Source organism: Oryzias melastigma, linkage group LG13, assembly GCF_002922805.2.
Source record: "Oryzias melastigma strain HK-1 linkage group LG13, ASM292280v2, whole genome shotgun sequence".
NCBI lineage: Eukaryota > Metazoa > Chordata > Actinopteri > Beloniformes > Adrianichthyidae > Oryzias > Oryzias melastigma.
The window spans coordinates 5596398-5613553 of NC_050524.1; the positions used below are offsets into that span (position 1 = coordinate 5596398).

General features: G+C 44.8%; 2 protein-coding genes across 3 annotated transcripts in view; one reads left to right on the forward strand and one right to left on the reverse strand.

Moving 5' to 3' along the window:
* bcl9l (bcl9 like) overlaps positions 1-11154 on the forward strand; it is a 38609-nt gene extending 27455 nt beyond the window's left edge. For both annotated transcript variants that reach the window (XM_024277225.2, XM_024277223.2), the window contains exons 4-9: positions 1530-1649; positions 1860-2034; positions 2105-2189; positions 3659-5942; positions 7246-7500; positions 9628-11154. In XM_024277225.2, the coding sequence (XP_024132993.1) occupies positions 1530-1649; positions 1860-2034; positions 2105-2189; positions 3659-5942; positions 7246-7500; positions 9628-10730 (4022 nt within the window). In that variant the 3' untranslated portion in view covers positions 10731-11154. The remainder of the gene's footprint in view (positions 1-1529; positions 1650-1859; positions 2035-2104; positions 2190-3658; positions 5943-7245; positions 7501-9627) is intronic.
* A 2032-nt stretch (positions 11155-13186) lies between these two features.
* Positions 13187-15142, reverse strand: LOC112149406 (C-X-C chemokine receptor type 5). Its single transcript, XM_024277062.2, has one exon. The coding sequence runs from the start codon at positions 14902-14904 to the stop codon at positions 13879-13881; it is 1026 nt and encodes a 341-aa protein (XP_024132830.1). The 5' UTR covers positions 14905-15142; the 3' UTR covers positions 13187-13878.
* Positions 15143-17156: the final 2014 nt, after the last annotated feature.

Genomic DNA, 17156 nt, shown 5'->3' on the forward strand with positions numbered 1-17156 from the left:
ATCTACTTTATCTAAAGTTCATTCATTACAGAAACACAACTGAATTTCTACCTTAAGTGTTATAAAATAAAAACACTGTTGAAAAGTGTCTTCTCAACTCTCACGTACTTTGGCCTCATCAAAGACACACCTGCTCCGCACCTGTTTACAAAATAAGCTAACTACAACTTACAGTCAAAAGCTGAGAACCCTGTTGCTAAAAAAATGTTTACCAGTAGGTAAAAAAGTGGATACAAATATATGGATATTTTATTCAATCGTCTCAAATTTGGTAAGAGCATTGACTGTAAATGACAACTGGACTAAGTATGACATCAGTCAGAAAAATGTTTTCCTTCCAATCAAATGAAGTCAATTCAGTCGCCATGTTGGAACCAGCCACATCAGGAATACCTCTACCGCTTCATGGTGGGCTTCCTGACATGAGACTACATACTTTTATTGAGGTACCTGATTGTCTTTATTATGTGAATAATTTGCACCTTTGTGAAAATATGACTTTAAAAAAATCTATCTTTAGTCACGATGTCTTAACATTATTTACCAATTTAAAAAGGTTTTAAAAAGAAATGCGATTAAGAAACAAAATGCTAGATACATTGTATAAAATACACTATAAAACTAATGCAATAAAAAACACATTTACCAATTTATGAAAGCAAAATAACGGTCCTGCATTTACATTTAAAGGATCTTGTCAATCATTTCATAACACTTGTTTATTTTTAACCAAAAATTTTAAAGCTAAAAGTCTTTGAAACCTTTTAAAAATGAATGTCGTCAATCCTGCATCTCTGAAAACGCGCCGCTGCGGTCGGCAAACGCGCGTCAACTTCTTACGTTTAAGTGGATTTCTCTTTAAATCCACTTCAGAACCTGAAGAGATTCGGGCCACAGCGGCGTTTGAAGCGGCCATCGAAAACAAAAGGTCGCCTCCTTTATGCCGTCTCTTTGTGACAAGGTGGCAGTCCGCCTCCTGGTGACATTTTCTCTGCATTGTCATAGCAACTTCCTCTCCCGAGTGCACAATCAGCAGTCAGCACTTATGTAAGCTCATCTGTTGGAAGGCAGCAGAGACGCGGCTCCGGACCGCCGCTCCTTCCAACTCTTATACGCATCAAATTCAGAAGTGGTTTGTGGAGTGTAATCAAAGTCGGGGGATTCCCGGTCCAGATCGGACACATAATCCCTGCGCTCTGCCGTCCCCGCCCTGCTGGATGAGTCCTGAATGCCTCCCTTGTGAGGGTTTGAGGTGGCGTGCTGGTGAGATGCTTAGATCACCTTAGCCGGCCTCTAAAAAACGCTTTTTTTTCTTCAGTGTTTGGAAAACTTGCACCAGTTAGTTGTTTTGGTTCTTCACACAATCAAAACGCATAAACCTCCATCACTGACCAAGAAAAGAAGGAGAAGTGTTGAAGAAAGCCTCTTAACTCATTCTGCTGCTTCCTTTTCATCAGTGTAATTTGAGGAGCTTCTGATCTGAGACGTCCTGGCGTGGCGCTCCTTCTCATCCCCTCTCTGTTTTCCAGAGGGGGTTCTGCGCAGCAAACGCCGCTGCGTTCTGGCCAAGAAGCAGCCGTACAGCGGCGATGAATGGTGCTCCGGACCGGAGACGGACGACGAGGACAAGCCGCACGCCGCCGCCCAGCGTGAGTCTGACGGCGTCCTCACTATCAGCAGAGCAATCGCCGTGGCAACAGTGCCCCCATCCCCTCCTCTTTTTGTTTTAGTTTGTCCAAATGCAGAAGCTGTCAGATCCTGATTAACAGAAGCTCAGTGTTCTGCTCGTTTCTGCTGCTTTAGCTCCATCTAGTGTCCAGATGCTGCAGTTTCGGGATCAATCGTGTGTCTGTCTCCAGGTGAACGTGGACTGGCGGCTTCCATCCAGGGTCTGTCGGAGCGCCTCTCTGCCGGAAACGCATCCGAACCCGCCGGCCCGCTGGTGGGGTGTGGGGCGGGCCCGGGGCTGAAGGCGGAGCCTCCTCAGCCTTCACAGCAAATGCTCTACGTTTTCTCCACCAGCCTGGCCAACAGGTGTGTGCACGAGCGTTTGCCTTCACATCTGTATTGTTTTCCTTTTGTTTATGAAAACTTTTCTTCACAGCGCTGCAGAGGCAGTGATGAAGGGTCAGGCCGAGTCCATCCTTCAGTTTCACCAGCAAAGCGCCCCACACCCCAAGCTGGAACAGGTCAGACACAAGATTTCAAACGGCTTCTTGTTGATTTATTTTCCTCACATTTACCAGAGATCTCCTTAGATTGCAAAAACTAACATTCTAAAAACCTGTTTTAGACCCACTTTGACAGAAAGTGTGTTTTAACATCTTCTTGTGGTATTTTTCCGATGATGGGGAATAAAAATAAAGAAAATTAAACTTAAAATTACATTTCTGAGAATTAATTTATTCAAATAGTTGTAAATCAGGTGCAGACAAAAAAATGCAGTTTGAAAAAGATCAAATGTGTGATGTAGAAAATACGCTGGACGAGCCATAAGCTCTCTGCTCATTCTGATGCATCCACATGTACGTCTCTTTCTTCGTCTGAGCACCATCTGGCTCAAAAAAAACATTTTTGTTGCTCTAGTAATGTTGGGTCGGGGGTGCAAGGGAACTTAAAGTCCCCCTCTAGTGAAAATCCTGTTTGTTTGAGTTTTTAACATGTCTGTGGGGCATTTTTCTTATGAAAGAGAACAAATGTAATAAGAAATCATTTCGTTTTTACATTTCTGAGTATTTCTCCTTTTAAATCTGTCAAACTGTCACCGACAGACTGTTTGAATTGGAATGAACACAGAGCTGTCAGGGGATCAGGGGCGGGGCTACTCAGCTCAGTTCCAAAAGCCACGCCCCCTCAGTGGAGATTTTGGAAACAGAGGCTTCAGATCAACATGAAAAATGTCTTTTTAAGACATTTAGGTTGTGGGATTTTAGTTAAAAACTTAATAATCATTATTAAAACACTACTGGGAAAGTTTTTTTTTTTTTAAATAAAAAAAATTGTCATAGGAGGACTTTAAGTTTCCCGACTCAATTCCTCACAATTATGAGACGGGAAGAGGGGTTGGGCTCTCTCTGTGCCAATGGTCCCGCCCACAACTCAGAGGCGATTTTATTAACCCTAGAGCGCGATCACCGAGTGATTTTCACCCGAGCAAAAGTATTTGTATGATTTTCAATATGTTGCCTGGTTTCCTGGGTAAAAAAGTCTCAAATGTCCCAGGAATGAGTGGAAGGTCAAAGGCCAAGTCTCTAGTATTTTTTTTTTTTATCATAATTTTTTTTAGGAATTTTGTGCTTTCAAAGACTAATTTTTTCCCCATGTTTTTATTTTCCTTTTTGTTATATCAACCACAGTTTAAAATAAAACTACTCTTAATTCATTGTGTGTTGTCTTATTTTTATCTATTTATACTATTTATTAGGTATATTATATCTGGTCAAATTTACCCGGCAAAAGTGATGGTGTAACTTTTTATAGTGAAAGTTTTCTAGGGTTAATGATCTCCTGCCGCTCTGCAGAAACTATGTCCTTGAAAATAACACAAGTTTTATGGTTTTGGTTAAAAATGGCAAAATGAAGCACTTTTAATTTACATCAAAGAACGATCAAACTGGGTTTTTAATTTAACAATGATCTTTTTTTTCTTCTGCTGCAGGGCCAAACTCCCGGAAAACTTTCTAGCCTGTCGGAAAAGCTGAACACTAGCAGTTCTCCGCCCACCGGAACCCCAAAATCCCAAAGCGGAACTCCCCGTCCAGCCTCTGCAGGAGTCGGAGCTCCGCTGCCTTCAGCCGGGACGCCCCTGTCAGCAGGACACTCTGACACTGAAGGCCGACCGGGCACCACCCCATACAACAGCATAGCCCCCCACAGGTCCGACGGGGGCAACGCGGCCACACCTGCAGGCCCGGAGCCTGGAAGTCGAGACGGTTCGGGAAACATCCCATCTGGGAGTCCTTCCATCCTGTCTGCACACCTACAGGGGGATGCGGTTCAGATGAGCGGCCCGGGGGGCATAGGCGGCCTTTCCAAGGAGCAGCTGGAGCACAGGGAGCGATCTCTGCAGACTCTGAGGGACATCGAGCGGCTGTTCCTGCGCGGCGGGACGGCCGGGGGTCCCGGAGAGGCCGGAGGCCCCAACCATAATACCCCCAGTAACTCCTGCAACCTGAATAATAACGGTGGCTCCGACAGGAGTGGCGTGGAGGACTCTGGAAACGGTACAAACAACAATTGCACTAGCATGCTGTCTTCAGCCCTGGTTTCAGCCGAAGGCCTGAAGAAATACGAGGAGCCTCTTCAGTCCATCATTTCTCAGACCCAAGCCCTCGACAGCCCGCAAATGGACCATAGCCTGCCGCCGCACCCCCAACACCAAATGTCTTCTCCTGGAGATGACATGGGCCCCTTACCGGGACCGGAGGGGCTGACGCGAGAACAGATGGCCTGGAGGAAACTCCAGGAAGAGTACTACCAGGAGAAAAGACGGCAGCAGGAAATCCATTCCGGGCCGCATCCGCAGCACTTTAGAATGATGAGTGAGGTGGGCATGCACGGGGAGCCGGTGATGATGAGGGGGCCCCCCCCTCCCTACCACAGCAAGCCTGGCGATCAGCAGTGGGGTCCCGCCGGTATGATGGCAGCAGGAATGGGTGGGAACGGACGAATGTTGGACGTTCACCAAGAAGGACCTCGAGGCCCGCGGTTTCCTGGACAGATGCAGAGAGGGGGAGGGGGCTTTCCCGGCAGTCCGGGTGGGGGTGTACCCATGGAGGGTCTGGGCCCCCAAAGGCCCGCTCGGCAGGGGATGATCTGGCTGGACGACGTGCCCAACAACATCGGCGGTGGTAACTTTCCCGGAGGCTACCCTCCACAACACCTGCAGAGCGACCCGGACCTGCTGACCCGGGAGGAGATGTTCCGGATCATGGAGAAACGGCACATGCAGGGCCTCCCCAGGTATGAACTTGAAAGACTAGCGAAACACCAGCAACAAGGAAACCTGGGACCACGAATGATGGAAAACCTTGGCGGTCCAGACTTTCCTAATTTAGGAATGGGTCGCTGTCCACCCACTAGTCGAGGGGATCCCATGGACTTTCCTGGTCCAAGAGAGATGATGGACTCGTCTGGGGGCGGTCCCCAGATGAGGGACTTGGTGAACTCTCCTCTGGGGTGCAACATCTCAATGAGCATGAACCCTCAAATGAATATCCAGCAGCAGCAAATGATGCTGTCGCAGAGGTTAAGAGGAAGCCATCCAGGCGGAGGATCTTTGAGCGAAATGTTTGGCGCCGGAGAGATTTCCCGAATCAACGCTTCGCAGAATGGAAGAGGGGCAGATAAGGGAATGGTCCCAGGACCCTTCCAGTTTCCTAATCAAGCTCCCTTCCCTGGAGAACAGGTGGATGGACGGTATCTCCAGCAACCCGGCCCTGACATGTTTGGACCGGACCACCTAGATCCAAATCCGATGGGGGGCACATCGCGGTTAAGCCACATGCCGCTGACCGGGGGCCTTAGAGGGGCAGACCTCGGCTCGAGGCACGCCTCGGACGTACAGGCGGATCTGACCTCGCCCTCCGTGCCTCCTCATCCGCTCAAGTCCCCGTCTTTCAACCAGGAGCCTTCGCCTCTATTACCCTCCCCTTCTGCCCCGGCGCTGAAGTCCCCCATCACTTCTGCAGGCCACCCCCACGCCCCTCCCCCCGCATCAGGCGCCGGGACGCCCTGCTCTTCCTCAATGAAATCTCCTCAGATATTGGGGTCTTCCAGCCTCGGTTTGCACTCTCCCTCGGCCTCACCTGGACGACTCAAATCTCCGGCCATGGCACTGGCGTCCCCAGGGTGGGCTTCCCCCAAAACAACTCTTCCAAGTCCTGGAGGTCCGACCGGTGGGAAGCCACTGGGCAACGGAGGGAGCGGTTCAACTGAAGCTGGTACGTCCCCCTGTGGATTAGGACTGGGTTGATAAAATCGATTCAAACTTAACAGATCAATGATCGACCCCTACAAATAATGATCAATTTGGCACATAAAGCTAAAGTCTGCTAGCTTGATGCAAACGTTTATTGGAGTTTCCCATAGGACAGTTAATGCTAACGCTCAGTAGACCTAAACACACTTTGCTGACTAAATTAACTGACAGGTAGGAATTTTCCAAACTCTTTTTTTAAGTAACCATTTGTGGTCTGAAACAGTGGTCCCCAACCACCGGGCTGCAACCGGTACTGGCCTGTGGACCCCTTGCCACCGAGCCGCAGAAGAATTTTTTTATTTTGTGTTTTTTTTAGACGGAAATCTTTTATTTTGAACATCGAGCAGGTTTCCCTCGATTAGCTTGAGCGCTAAAAGCAGTCTGGCGGCGTGTAAACACGGGAGAAGTTCCATGTGGAAGCTTTGTTTGCAAATGGATCGGATAAGTGAGGGACAGAACAGACGCAAGAACAGGTGATTCCCACAACACCGTGCCTGTTAGCAGAGAGATGAGACTTTCATGAACGAATCTAATCTTTAGAACGGTCACAGAAATGCTGAAACCAGCTCATCCATTCAGATGCTCATTTCAGAGAAGTTGTAAACATGCGATTGATTAATGCAAGTACTTCCATGGAAAAAAAAAAGGAGGAGCAGTTCAGAGAGCGTGGCGGGGATGGGGAGTGGAGGAGAACAGTAGAGGTATGCAGTGCGTGCACGTTTTGTTGTAAGTTTTGTTGTAAAAATGTCTTCCTCTCAAAATGTTTCACTTGAAACACGGCCACAGAAAGGTTGGGGACCACTGGTTTCCAAAACCTAGTTTTTTGCTCATACTTTCTTCTTCTGGAATAAGGTGTAATGCTATGGTGCGATTGCCCCCTAGTGGCCAAACTGAAATGCTCTCCATGAGAAGAACATCAGGGCATAGGCGAGCTAGGCAGCCGCCTAGGGCATCATCTCCTGTAGAGAACACCAAATTGCAATTTCAATTTAACACATCACTCATTTTGGGTGAAAATGTTCAAAAACATAAATGTATTAATTAAAACCATGAATAAAATAACTTAAGTTTGACGTAATCAATAATTTTGCCTGGTGCTGCACCCCTCCTTGCCTGACGCAGCCCCTGTTGAAGCTGGGGGAATTGTTTCTGGAAATTGTTTCTGGAAATTATTATCGATACCCAGCCCTACTGTAGATGTTTCAGACCAACGTTGTCTCCTGTTGTTGCTAAAGCTTTACCTTCTGTTGCCGTCCTCTTTGCAGGTCAACCGCTTCCCCCGCGCAGTTCAAACTCCACCCCCGTCAGCCAGCCGGGCTCCATGAATCCTAACATCCCGTTTACGTCCTCCCCTGATGCCCCAGCGGCCCAGAATCCTTTGTCCCTGATCATGTCTCAGATGTCCAAGTACGCCGTTCCCAGCACCACGCCCCTCTACCACGATGCAATTAAAACCATCGCCACCTCTGATGACGAGATGCTCCCAGATCGGCCGCTGCTCTCCGGCGTCAGCATTGGAGGTATAGAAACGAGGACGAGCCGGTCAACAAGTCTTAAACACAAAATCTTTAACATGCTGTAACTTTTCAACCATGAAAAGTGATGAGCCGCTTTTCCCCTTTAGAATATACCGGAGTTATGTTGAGCGTGTTAGCAGTTGAAAAGTTACAGCAAATCAAAGAACATAAACACTGGAGCTCTGGTGTTTAAATGGTTAATTAAAGGCTAGCTCTGAAGCTACGATCATGCCGCCATCGGAAAGCGACTATTTCCAATGAACCGTCTATGGAAATGTGTTTAAAACTCATGTTCGTCCATCACTAGGGCTGCCACAAGATTAGTTGACTAATCGGGTCATACGCAAAGTGCATGTAAAACACACATCTTAACCATCATTAGCTTTAAGCTAACTAATTAAGATGATAGTTTATTAAACTTTTAATAAATCGTGCAGCCTCTGTCCTTCATTAGTTTTTTTGTATTAAAACAAAATGAAATCAAATGAAGTCAGCATCTGAAACAAAGGAACTACTTTTCGCAAAAGACAAAGTTTTGGTCTCAACTGTTTCAAATAGAAAAGTTGCGCTAGCATTCCCACTAGCATTATCTACTAAAAGTAGTCTTAGTAATTGCTAAAGGGATTTGCTGAAAATGCAAAAGCTATTTGCTAAAAGACTCGAAATTTCATTAAAGAACTATGAAAATGCACTAAGGTTTATCTACATTGCTGAAAAATTTGTAGTAAAATTCCTTAAAAATCACTAATGCATGCCAATTTTGCAAAAATATTTAGTGTTACTTAAAAGCGAGCTGAACTCCAAACTAGCCCCCAAAAACCTCAGTAAATTCCAAATTAGCCATAAACTTTAGCTCATTGATTAAATAAAGCTAGACTCCAGAATAGCCTAAAATTCCTCAGACTAAATTACTTAAACGTTAGCATGTTGCTAAAATAAAAGCTAAACTCTAAATTATTCTAACATACCTCAGTAGATGACAAATTAGCCAAAAACGTTAGCCTGTTGCTAAAATAGAAACTCTAAATTAGCCTAAAATATCCCAGTAGATAAAAAATTAACCAAAAACATTAGTATGTTGCTGAAATAGAAGCTGAACTCTAAATTGATCTATAAAAGCCATAGTAGATAATAAATTGACCAAACAAATTGGCATGTTGCTAAAATAGAAGCTAAACTAGAAATTAGCATAGAATCCCAATAGATAACAAATTAGCCAAAAACGTTAGCATGTTGCTAAAATAGAAGCTAAACTCCAAAATAATCTATAAAAACCCCAGTAGATAACAAGTTAGCCAAAAAAGTTAGCATTTTGCTAAAATAGAAACTCTAAATTAGCTAAAATATCCCAGTAGATAAAAAATTAACCAACAAACATTAGCATGTTGCTAAAATTGAAGCTAAACTCTAAATTAATCTATACAAACCTCAGTAGATAACAAATTAGCCAAAAATGTTAGCATGTTGCTAAAATATTAAACTCCATACTTTTTGAAAATTAATATAAATAATTCAAAATGTTAGCCCATACAAATATCTAAAAGTTTGTTGCTTATCTACTTAAAATTTTGAGATTTGATGACTTTCTCATTCATTTTCTATGGGGCATATTTTACTCAGTATTTCAAAAACTTTAAAGTTCATAAATACCAAAAATACAAGCAGTCATGTCATGAACAAGCTGAACATTTTTAGACCAAGATAGCTGAAAGTCTGATTGAGTTTTTACGTGCCAAAAAAACGTACAGAAAGCAGCAGGAGAATTACTATAGTGTGAATGATTACTAAGCATTCACAGAAAAAAAGTACATTTTTGGTGGTGAACGCTCACAACTTTTACTACGCTCTGACTCCATATAATAGAAAGTAACGACTAATTGACTATTAAATTAGTTGTTGACTATTTTAATACTCGATTAGTCGTCTATTAGCCGACTGCGACAGTCCTATCCATCACTACGCACATTTTTAGGACACTATTGGGTTCTACGAACAAAACGAATACATTGGACATGTTGAAATTTAAAGCTCCACTGGAATTGCGGTTACTGTGTAGTTTGAAGAATTATTGTGCTGTCCCCGAAGTTTCCCCAGTGTTATAGGGTTAAATGTGTTGTTGTTTCTCCTCAGGAAACATGGGGGGCGCTCGCATGTCACAGGGACTCGGACCTCACAGTAACCCTCAGAGCCCCATGGGCTTGATCAACCAAGGCCAGCTGTCCCACGACGGCTCGGGAGCCGTGCTTTCCCCCCAAAACCAAATGGCCATGCCGGCCATGAACACCGTCATCATGAGAGGTGGGGGGAATCCCGAAATGGGGCCAAACAACTCGTCCTCGTTGTCTCAGAACCAGATGGCAGGTTTTCCTCGCATGCAGCCGCCGCCGCCGCCGCACAGCTCCATGCACTCACCGATAAGAGGAATGTCGCAGGGCTTCTCTCAGTCCGGCGAAGACATCCAGGCTCATCAGCAACTGCAGCTGCTGAGCAAAGGCCCTCCCCCTCAGCGCCCCTTTCACCGCTCGGACTCGTTCGCCTCTCTCCCCATGGGGGAAGGTCCCGACCTGAGCGAGGTCATCCGGCCCACCCACACCGGGATACCCGAGTTCGATCTGTCCCGGATCATTCCTGCCGACAAACCCAGCAGCACCCTTCAGTACTTCCCCAAGAGCGAGCCGCACCAGGGGGCCCCGCCCCAGCAACAGCTCCTCAAGCAGATGCCTTCGTCCAGCCTTCACCACGGCAGCAGCCCTTCGTCCAACCCCCACCTGGCCAGCCTGCAGAACATGGCCGAGCAGCAGCTGCCGCCCCACCCCTCGCACGGGGGGATACGCCAAAACATGGGCATCTCTGCGGGGGCCTCCAGGGGGATGGGCCCCATGTGCCCGCCCGGACACATGATGGGAAGGACAGGCATGATGCCTCAGCCGCAAATGCAGCAACACCAAGCCATGATGCCCAACAGCCTTATGCCCCACCCCTCCAGTCAGTACGCTGGCATGATGCCCCCCAGCCCCCATAACATGATGACGCAGCAAAACCTTATGATGATGCAAGCAAAACAGCGAGCCATGCCCATGCCAGGGGAGCCCTTCGGACACCAGGGGCCCATGATGGCCCCGCCCCACCCCCAGGCCGGCATGATGCTCCCACAGTCTCTCAGACAGCGGGGAATGTCTCTGGACAGTCCGGTGGGCTACGGCTCTGGAGGCATGGCCAACATGCCGTTCTGATCCAGAAAAACCGCGTCATTGTTCCCATTGTGTCCACTTCCTTTCCATCTTGTGATTGGTTCAAACTAAATCAGTGTTGATCACGTTTTTAAATTTCAACCATTAAAAAAAGAGGAAATATTTAAAAACCATGTTGAATAAACCAAAATTGAAGCCATTTTCTAAAATGCTGTAAAATGTGTAAATTTATCCCCCAAAAAAGAAAAAACAATCTGTGTATTTGTGCGTGGGAACAGAGGAGTGCCTACAATTTCTATTTGCTTTAATATCATTGATCTATTTTCACCAAATACCAAACTGTTGTGCAAAGATATAAAATCAAATATGTATCTGCTGTAAATAAGATGCAATTTGTGATTGTTTGCAGTTGTTCTGTAAAACTGTGTTTTAATAGAAGTCTACCAATAGAGCAGCGACCTCCGAGTCCGGGTTGTCGTCTGGATTCTTTCTTGACAGAGAAATGGAGACGAACATATTCAGAAGAGATCAAATCTTTATTGAATCTGTAGTACAAGCAACAATAAAAACTGCCACAATTTTCAGTTTTAAAGCAAAAGCTGCAAACGGCGTTGATACATGACCCGTGAGGCCCGAAAGCATTAAGGGGACAGCGGTTTGTTCACTCTGGGGTCGGCATAGTCTTGTTTCCACTGAGCGGAGTGGTACGGTTTAGAGCAGGGGTCTCAAACTGGCGGCAAACGGGCCCACCCTTTTATGAAGGTTTAATGTTTTGTATGAATGGCACTTTTACGGTGCTGTGTGTGAAGCTGACGAACCAACCAATCACAGTGGCGTACATAACACTTGGGGGCGGGGCATTGATCGGGCTTGAAGCAGGGAAACTTTTAGTGCAGAAAACCTTACACCCCCCCTCCCCAGACCACATTGAGTTCCTTTCACTTGTTTTTATAAAGTGACTATTCCATTTGTGCCAAAAATATGTTTTTGCGTCCACTGTCTCTGTTTTTGGTCCATAGTCTATGTCACATGTGTCAAAGTCAAGGCCCGGGGGCCGGATCCGACCCTCCGGGTAATTCTGTCCAGCCCTCCAGATCATTTATTTTTTTTGTGATTAAAAATAGCAAAATATATTCTTATGGAGAGTAAAATATTGAAAGTTATTTAAGGTTTAAGTTGATTTATTCTGGAATAATATTCCTGCCTTTTTATTATTCATAGTTATGTTAAAAGTTTGTTTTAAAGTTATAAAAATTGGCACTATTCTAGTTTTTTTGCACGATTTTGGCATTTACTAAGATTTTTTTAGGTTATGTTGGAGTTCAGCTAATATTTACATGCTAGCTGTTTTGGCTAATTTAAGCTTTTTTGAAAACATTTTTAGGCTTTTTTGGAGTTTGGCTGATATTTACATGCTAGCTCTTTTGGCTAATTTTTTAGGATATTTTGAAGTTTAGCTACTTTTTCAGCTACATGCTAGCCGTTTTTTTTAGGCTAGGTTGGCATTTAGCCAATATTTTAGCTGGCTATCAGTTTCAGCGGTTTCAGCCATCAGCTTCAGGGTTTTTAGCTATCAATTTCAGAATCTTCAGCTATCGGCACTAGCATCTTCAGTGGCCAAATTCAGCTTCCAGCATTCACACTAGCAGTATCAGAGGTAATGCTATATATCTAGTTCATAATTAGGTTAAAAGTTACAGTTTTAAAGTTTTAATAATTTAGTTTTAGAGTGTTCTATAAATATTTATCCTGTTCAGTCTGTGACCTAAGGTGTGTTTTGAACGATTGACTTTGACACCCCTGGTTTATGTCTACTGAACAAGTTGACTGAACATGTTTTCATGTCTATGTACTACTGAGCAATATCTTCTTTGTCCTGTGAAACGACAGGAGTTAACGACGCTAGCAACTGTTACTAAGGACTTTTCTGGCGACCACATCCAATGACAACACCAAATGCAAAGTTTTAAACATAAAGCAAGCTGAAACATCACAAAGCAAATACAAGGCTATCATCAAAGAAGTGTGGACATACAGAAGATGAGGCTTAGTAGACATTAAACTTTCATGTGAAGGCGGGAGCCGTAAAATATCAACTTGGGGGCTGCAAATGGGTCACCAGTTTGAGACCTCTGGAGTATGTCTTTGGTCTATATGTCTACTGAACAAGTTTATTGAACGTTTGTTCATGTGTATGTTCTACTAAGCGATATCTTCAGCGCGTCCTACGACTTGTCTGACGACCAGATCCAACTACAATAGCAAGAACAGGCGGCCCGCGGGCCATATTATTGGCACAAATACGGCCCAGACTTTGCTTTCAGTGACCCAAAGGTAAATGAGGTTTGAGATCCATGGTTTGGAACATTTCCACTCAAAATTGGGTTGTCACGGTGCACACAGGATGTGGCCTGAGAGCGTAGCTTTGGTTCATAGTTGTGCGACTATAGCAAAAGCAAAGCTAACAATAACAATGATGGATAGGGCAGCTCTTTTTTATATATACAAAGAATTTCAATGCCGTTTGAGAGAAGATTGGGGCGGCGAATAGGAGCACTGCCGTTTTTATCCGCCAATCAATGGGTTTCTACAGTAGCTCCGCCCTAACTAGTCCGTTCGATTTTTCTACGGACCAACCTAAAAATGGTACGGTTCTGGTCGGCTTAACAGGTCCATTTTATAATAAACGCTCAAAATACCGCTCAATGGAAACGAGACTCAACTCAAAAATGGCTTGTCCTGTTGTATCTACATCTGCTTTTCAGGTGAGAAACAGCTGCTCCGTTGAAGGTGTTGGACCCTTACTAACCGAAAAACTTAGCAGACTAATAGACACGCTAAACATTTTTCCACAGTTTACCTCCCCAACAACTGTAATTTTGCCCTTAACATTGATAGTTGCATCACATGACTTGGATGTAGTTTCGCAGAGGCATCAATTGGCTGAAGGTTGTGGGGTTTTTTTGTCGTCCAATTGACACCACCGTGTGAAAAACCAGACTTTATGTTCCTTGGTTGGTTGTGTCGAGTCTTTCTTTTTTTTTTTTTTTCTCAACATGTAGATCTTGTGTCTGGCCTAAGATAAATGGCTCCATTGGGGATTTTGGTCATCTTTATAGGTTGAAATCTCTCATATTTGGGTAGCTGTCTCTGGATTGCGAAAAGCCATAAAGGTTTATAGTCCTGGCGCTTAATTCATGAAGGTGGTGCTGTTGGTGGTTGTGCCTTCAGAGATGGATGGACGGCTCTGGCCCTGACCTCTCGCGAAGACTCGGCTGCAGCCCATCCTAACAAGCAACTGTACCAGCTCGCTGCGAAACTGCGCCCCGGCGAAAGCGTAAAGGAAGGGATTGAGGCAGCAGTGGGACAGGCCCAGGGTCTTGGTCACGATGGAGCTCTTACTCAGCAGGGTCAGGAATCCGCAGGAGTTGTAGGTCATGACGTCCAGATCTACCAAGGTTTGTATGAGCAGGGCCACGTTGTACGGGAGCCAGCAGACGCAGAAGACGAGCGTGACGAGCAAAGCCAGCCGAACGGCGCCCTTCTTGGCTTTACGTTTCGGACTTTTCCACAGCGTGACCACCAGAGCGGTGTAGCAGTAGCTCATGACCACAATGGAGAAGAAGAAGCAGACGTGATGCAGGATTCTGTTGGCCAGGACCCAATCGTGCGCGTGGATCTCGAATCGGTAATAGTAGCAATCGAGCGAGGAGTTCCTTAACTTCTCCACAGAGAGAAACACGGCATTCGGGAACGACAGGAGCAAGCAGATAAACCACAACACGCCGCACACTTGGTGCACTTTTCCTGGACGCCGACTTTGCATGCTGGGGATGGCGTGAACAATGGCGAGGTAACGATCGAACCCGATGCAAGCGAGGAGTAAGCTCCCGCACAGCAGGTTGAGGTTCTCCAGCACACCTTTGGCCATGCAGAGGAAGTCTCCAAAAACCCAGTTGGCGATGCCGTCGATCGTCTCAAAGGGGAACGTGGACAGAAGCATGAGGTCTGCCACGGCGAGATGCAGCAGGTAGATCTCTGTGATGCGCAGGCGGTGCCGACGCCTCAACAGGATCGTGATCATCAGACCGTTTCCTGTTAAACCGAGGAGGAAGATGATGCTGTAGAGCACAGGCTGGACGATGGAGCGAAAGCTCTGCAATCCCAACTCCTTCTCGTCGCAGATGACAGTGTGGTTGTCCAGGTTGTATGTCATCTGAAAAGCAGAGAAATAAAATATATTATCATGGATGCTGCAGAGGTAGAGCAGTGGACCTCTGACCAGAAGACGGTGAACCACACATTGCTTCTGGTGGTTACAGGTTGTGAAGTTACATTCATGTATTTAGGAGGTCTCTTTCAATGAAGAATCCATATCAGAGGTCTGTAACCTGCGGCTCCAGATCCACATGTGACTCTTTTATCTCTCCATGGTGGCTCCTTGGCCAAACATGAAATAATTCATGGAGACTGTTGATCCAGTCATGTCGACCGTCTGAGTCAGCAGCTCCCTGCTAATGGCTGTCTAACCAAAACTACTTAATGAAAACAAATAAACAAAGCCCAGAAACTGAGACTACCAAGGTCCAACCCTAAACTAAAATAACAAAACCCAGCAGTATAAGACTACTGAGGACAAAGAGGGGAAAATTAGCGAAAAATAAAAGAAAAGAAAAAAATGGCATTTTTTTTAAGTAAGGATTACTTGATTAGCATTATTTAATTTCGATTAGTTACATTCATAAATTAATGGCTGAGGTGCACGTAGATGATAAACTATGTAGGTTTTTACATCCTGTTGACCTGAAGACGTCTTGTTTGCTCAACACTACCTCCAGAATGAACATGTTTTATATTTTATATTGAGTTATGGGTACCTTCATTCTTGTCCAGCCCTATTTCTTTTGTTTTTTCTAAATAATTATGTTAATCAACAATTCAAAAGTAATGGCTGATTTTGATTATTTAATTTTCAATACATTTTATTCATTGTTACTTTTGTAAGTTTCGAGGGATTTCAGAGAGAATTGTGGGTTTGCCCTTCTTTAACTGAGGGGTACCAACAATTTTGTCCACGTGTGAAGCATGTTTTTTAAAAAACATGAAAGACTTTGTGTCATTTAATTCTATCCAGCTAAAAACCAAAATAGTTTATTTCTCTTTCATGAACAATTTTTAAATGGCTGGAACTTCTGTGTTTTGAAAAGGACATTACCCATACAGTGGGGCAAAAAAGTATTTAGTCAGCCTCTAATTGTGCAAGTTCTCCCACTTCAATAAGAGAGGCCTGTAACTCTCACCATAGCTGTACCGCCACTATGAGAGACAAAATAAGAAAAGAAAAATATAAGAATTAAAGAATTTATTTGTAAATTATGGTGGAAAATAAGTATTTGGCCACCTACAAACGAGCAAGATTTCTGTCTCTCACAGACATGTAACTTCTCCTGTAAGAGGATCATCTGTCCTCCACTTGTTACCTGTGATAATTTCACCTTTTTGAACTGGTTATCTACATAAAAGACACCTGTCTACAACCTCAAACAGTCACACTCTAAACTCCACTAAGACCAAAGAGCTGTCTTAGGACACCAGAAACTAAATTGTTGTCCTGCACCACGCTGGGAAGACTGGATCTGCGATAGGTAAGCACCTTGATGTGAAGAAATCAATTATTAGGAAATGGAAGACGTACAAGACCACTGATGATCTTCCTGGATCTAGGAATACCCACAAAATCTCACCCTGTGGGGTAAAATGATCACAAGTACAGTGAGCAAAAATCCCAGAACCACACAGGGGAAGAGGACTCGGAGAATGTTCTATGGTTAGATGAAACCAAAACAGAATGTTTCGGTAAGAACTTGACTGCTTAGAGAAAGAATGCTGAGTTGCATCCAAAGAACACCATATCTACTGTAAAGCATGGGGGTGGAAACATCATGCTTTGGGGCTGTTTTACAGCAAAGGGACCAGGACGACTGAAATATGTGAAAGAAAGAATAATTGGAGCCATGTATGGTCAAATTTTGAGTGAAAACCTCCTTCCATCAACACTGAAGATAAAACAGGGCTGTGTCTTCAGCATGACAACAATCCCAAACACACTGCTCGGATAATGAAGGTGTGGCTTCAGGAGAAGCATTTCAAAGTCCTGGAGTGGCCTAGCCAGTCTACAGATGTCAACCTCATAAAAAATCTTTGAAAGGAGTTGAAAGTCTGTGTCACCCAGCAAAACATCACTGCTCTAGAGGAGATCTGGATGGAGGAATGGACCAAAACATCACTGCTCTAGAGGAGATCTGCATGGAGGAATGGACCAAAACATCACTACTCTAGAGGAGATCTGGATGGAGGAATGGACCAAATCAACACTATTCTAGAGGAGATTTGGGTGGAAGAATGGACCAAAACATCACTGTTCTAGAGGAGATCTGGGTGGAGGATTCGACCAAAACATCACTGCTC

Coding starts and splice junctions, on each gene's coding strand:
- LOC112149406 (XM_024277062.2), bottom strand. CDS start 14,904: ATGACATACAACCTGGACAACCACACTGTCATCTGCGACGAGAAGGAG.